Genomic DNA, 4,756 nt, shown 5'->3' with positions numbered 1-4,756 from the left:
TTATTACCCCCATCGGCACCTATGTCTTCGCATACTCCACTTTCGGACTCAGGAATACTGGGGCAATGTTCCAGCATCTGATGGATAGCACCATGGGGGACTTGCCATTTTGCTGCTGCTACGTAGACGACATCCTGATATTTTCAAAATTACAAGACGAATCTCTTCAGCACGTTCAAACTGTTCTCCATCGACTCCAGGACAACGGGCTAATCGTACGATTTGACAAGTGCACTTACAGCGCCGATTCCATCGACTTCCTGGGCCACAAAATCTTCAACGAAGGCGTACGTCCCATAACATAAAAAACCAAGGCGATAGAAGAATTCCCACAACCAAAAACCATCAAAGAACTACAATAATTCCTCGGGATGGTTAATTATTACAGGGTTTTTATCCCTAACATCACAGTCATCTCAGAGCCACTGTCCGATGTCCTAAAGGGTAAACCAAAATCGTTGTCATGGAGCGCAGAGCAGCAGTGAGCATTCAAAAAGACGAAGGCAGCCCTCATCAAAGCTACAACGTTGAGATTTTGTCATCCAATGAGCACCCATGCAGCTGACCACCGACGCCAGCAACACAGCCTGCGAATCCGCCTTAGAACAAGTGGTCAACGGCGCCCTGCAGCCTATCGCCTTCTTCAGCAAAAATCTCAATGGCGCTGAGCAAAGGTACAGTACTTTCGACCGAGAGCTCCTTGCAGTTCACAGAGCGGTAAAACATTTCAAGTACCTTTTAGAAGACAAGTGACGCCTGGTTAGCCCGTCAACAGAGACACCTTGCTGCCATTGCAGAATTTGGATGCACACTCCAATACGTACCAGGGAAGAAAAACCCGGTGGCCGACATCCTCTCCAGGAGAAATAAACGGCGTCCACCTCGGCATTGACAACGAGGACCTGGCACATCAGCAACAACTCGACCCGGAAACACCAGCCTACCGGACTGCCATCACGGCTTTAAAATGGGAAGACGTCCCGTTAGGGTCATCTAACACGGCCCTCCTCTGCAACATCAGTGCTGGCCGTCACAGGGCCCTGGTACCCTCCTCTCGAAGAAAAGCCGTCTTCGATATAGTACACTCCCTCTCCCATCCCTCGAGCAGAACAACGGCAAGAATCATATCCAGCAAATTCATCTGGCACGGGATGAGGAAGGACATCACCCGGTGGGCCCGCAGCTGCATCAACTGCCAAACAAGTAAAATTTCCCGACACACAACATCAGGAATCAGGAACTTCAAGCAACCCATGAGACATTTCGGCCACGTGCACATCGACGTTGTTGGCCCCCTTCCCCCCTCCGGAGGGGACCGCTTCCTGTTGACAGTCATCAACAGGTCCACCCAGTGGATTGAAGCAACCCCCATGCAAGATTCATCAACACCCTCCTGTGTCAACATCCTCCTTTCTAGTTGGATCAGCTGGTTTGGCGTTTCAGACGACATTACAACTGGCAGGGGGCTGGCCTTCCTGTCAGATGTCTGGGGCGCCCTCACAAAATCACTTGGGGTCACCGCCCACAGCACAACCTCCTACAACTCCGCTGCCAACGGAATGGTCGAACGGGCCCATCGGTCCCTTAAAGCTTCCCTGATGCCCATTGCTCTGATGACAACTGGAAGGCCTAGTTACCCTGGGTCCTCCTAGGACTACGCACCGCCCGCAGATCCAACGGAGAACCTTCATCAGCAGAAAAAGTTTACGGAGAAACCATAGCTGTGCCAGGAGAATTCTTCACGGCGCCATCCAACGAAAGCGACCAGACCCCGGAAAGAATCAGAAACGTCGTAAGCAAATTTACCCTGAGTCACCGAACTTTCAACGACACAACAAAAACGTTCATGCTGCAAGATCTACGGACGTACGAGTTCGTTTTCATCCGTAACATCACCCACCAACCCCCACTAAGACACCCATACACAGGAACCCTACCGAGTCATCAACAGAAACCCCAAGGCATACCTTCTACTCATCCACGGAAGAGAAGTCTGGATCTAGATTAACAGGTTAAAGTCAGCATTCATCATTAATGACGAAAAATTCACGGACAAAACAGGCCGTTGACCAAGGATACCTCCTCATCACGAGAAAGTGGCGCATAATACCGCCATACCTCAGGCAGTCGAAAACCCCAGCCCAAGACCACGGGGATGAATCCTGTCAAAGAAAACACAATCAAGAAATAAACAAAATTCCCCACCGCGACTTTTTATATAAGTCTGGGGGGGGGGGGGTAGTACTTGTGCGGACACCTTCCGACAAGTGTGTTTCTATGTGTATAAACCCTTTGTATTTATTTCACGGATTTGTATTTAAATTCGAGATCTTTTGTTCTGTATCAGTAAATGCGGAATTCTCCGCTCTTTCTTCTGATGTGACAATCAAATATGTATTTTTTATATTAAGATTTAAGTGTTACAGAAATCTTACCAGCTATGAAGACTGTCATGGACAACCAATTTATAATTCAATAGTAACAATTCACATTGTTTTGCATTCGCTATTTGTAATCTTCCATGTTTATTCCCGAGTGTCATTAACTGCAGTCCATATTAATCAACAGTGTGGCCTGAATACCAGTTTACTGTTCATTAATTTTGACTTTGCTTTAAAGCTTCCAGGACAAATGAAGGCAAACTCGGCCAGATCTCGTCATCAATTTCGAATTTGGACTCGATTTGGAATAAAATAAACTGCCAGTTCATTTTCCTCACGTGTGGTATTTATGATGGTCTTTGCTGTTTTTGTCGACTGTAAAAACTCAATATTAGTTTGATATTACGTGGAATGTTTGGGTGTATTTTGTATATGAAGGGAGACAGAGGGAGTAATGTTTTTCTCGCTTTACTCTAAGCATATTAGCATACACACATGTACACACAGACACGTACATATATATATATATATATATATATATATATATATATATATATATATATATGTATATATATATATATATATATATATATATATATATATATATATATATATATATATATATATGTATATATATATATATATATATATATATATATATATATATATATATATATATATGCGTGTGTGTGTATTTAAAAATTATTGAACACCATAGCGCTACACGTGTTGTATGCAACATTGATGCATCTTTTCGTGTATTACTTTAACCATAATAGATTTTAATCCCTGTTGCATATGTACCTCGGTATTAGAATTTTTATAAACTACCTCAAGAAGCGTATAACTCTAATAGTTTACATCCAATAATGAGATTAGATTCTTTACTACGTTAAAATGTGATCTTCCTTTGTTTATATACACTCGCTTATGCTCAGTTTTGTGTCAGCAGCACGTAGTTAAGTAGGCTTTATACTAAGTAGTATTCAACAAATAAAAAAGCTTGATTGATTGATTGATTTAGAATTCTCTGGCATCCTGACATCGAAGGTCATTGACGCCGATATCGTTTATTATTAAGAATAAAAGAGTATTTAAATTTAAAACCATAGAAGTGAAGATGTCCGTATAAAATTGGAATACCTTTCAGAAGACATGCTTCGGAAATCAATCTAAATATACAGCTGGCATAGTGCAACACATCCTGTCCAAGAATCTTTGCAAGGATCGAAATAACTACGAAGTTTTCTTCACTTCTATAAATTAACTATAAAGCTGGGATCTTAAATATTGTACTAACAATAGCTTATCATTGTAGGTAAGCACAGCAGAGGCACAGTTTACACACAAATATTGATGCAAGATTAAATGGTTGGGATTTACTATACATCAGGAGAGAGGATGTGAGGCTACATTCCAGCTGAAATTGAGAATAGGATTAAAGCAGCCTGGGGAAAGTGGAATGAGGTTGCAGGAGTGGTATGTGATAAAAAAGAATGCCAGTCAAGGTAAAAGTCAAGATCCATTGAACAGTATAAAGAACACTGTAATATATGGATCATAAACTTGAGCTTTAAGATAAAAAGAGGAAGCAAAGCTTGAGAGAAAGAGATGGATTATGGGAATATTACAGTTAGAAATACTGGAAAATTATGAAATAAAAAGAATGGCAGTCGTGGTGAAGATTACCGAGATGATAAGAGTGTCACGACTGAAATGGTGTGATCACGTGTTAAGAATGGATGGTGGGGAGGGAATGATGAGGGCTTGGGAGATGATCAAGAAGGAGGCAGAGAATTAGATGGCGAGATAAGATGAAGGATGATATGGAGAGAAGAGGTTTGGTGGAAGAGGATGTCTTTGATTGAAGGCATTGGAGAGGGAGCATCAGGCAACCGACCTCTTAATGTAGGAGTAACGGTGGGGAAGAAGAAAATTTATGCAATATTAACGTTCTGATATTACATGCTATCATTATTGCTTGAATAATTCTCATCATTAAAAACAAAGTAAAAAAATCATTGATATAAGATTCTTTGTTTCCTTACCATTACCAAAAAATGTTCAATTTACATTCAAAATTTCCATTCAAATATGAAAAAAAGATAATTATATGGAATCCTAGCATATAATTTTCCATATCAGATACAACACGCTTCACTTCTCTTGTCTCTCCCGCGAGGACATCTCATATTTTTCACATCCTACCATTCGATGACTCAGGTGGAAGACAGTTTGATATATCTTCCGTTAATATGGAAATAAATTGCAATTCTTCCTCAAAGAAAGGTAGACAAAATTTTCCCACTTCAAATCACCCATTCATCCAGTTACCAGAACAGATATTTCTGGCCCTCAGGAGATTGTCTGTTAAG

At 41.2% G+C, this 4,756-nt stretch overlaps 1 protein-coding gene across 1 annotated transcript; it reads left to right on the top strand.

The window, feature by feature from the left end:
* Window positions 1–555: 555 nt before the first annotated feature.
* LOC137640302 (uncharacterized) lies at window positions 556–2,008 on the top strand. The gene is made up of 3 exons (XM_068372931.1): window positions 556–674; window positions 776–1,627; window positions 1,672–2,008. The coding sequence occupies exons 1-3, from the start codon at window positions 556–558 to the stop codon at window positions 2,006–2,008; spliced, it is 1,308 nt and encodes a 435-aa protein (XP_068229032.1).
* The last annotated feature ends 2,748 nt before the right edge of the window (window positions 2,009–4,756 follow it).

This window comes from Palaemon carinicauda, chromosome 1 (genome assembly GCF_036898095.1).
Source record: "Palaemon carinicauda isolate YSFRI2023 chromosome 1, ASM3689809v2, whole genome shotgun sequence".
Classification (NCBI taxonomy): domain Eukaryota; kingdom Metazoa; phylum Arthropoda; class Malacostraca; order Decapoda; family Palaemonidae; genus Palaemon; species Palaemon carinicauda.
Note: the sequence above shows the minus strand (reverse complement) of the source record. Positions and strands in the feature narration are given on the sequence as shown.

What these genes read in the sequence shown, in the direction of transcription:
- LOC137640302 (XM_068372931.1), top strand. Translation starts at nt 556, where the DNA reads ATGCAGCTGACCACCGACGCCAGCAACACAGCCTGCGAATCCGCCTTA. An exon ending in CTCAATGGCGCTGAGCAAAG is followed by an intron (nt 675 to 775) that starts GTACAGTACTTT and finishes GCCCGTCAACAG; the next exon opens with AGACACCTTGCTGCCATTGC. An exon ending in GCTCTGATGACAACTGGAAG is followed by an intron (nt 1,628 to 1,671) that starts GCCTAGTTACCC and finishes CACCGCCCGCAG; the next exon opens with ATCCAACGGAGAACCTTCAT.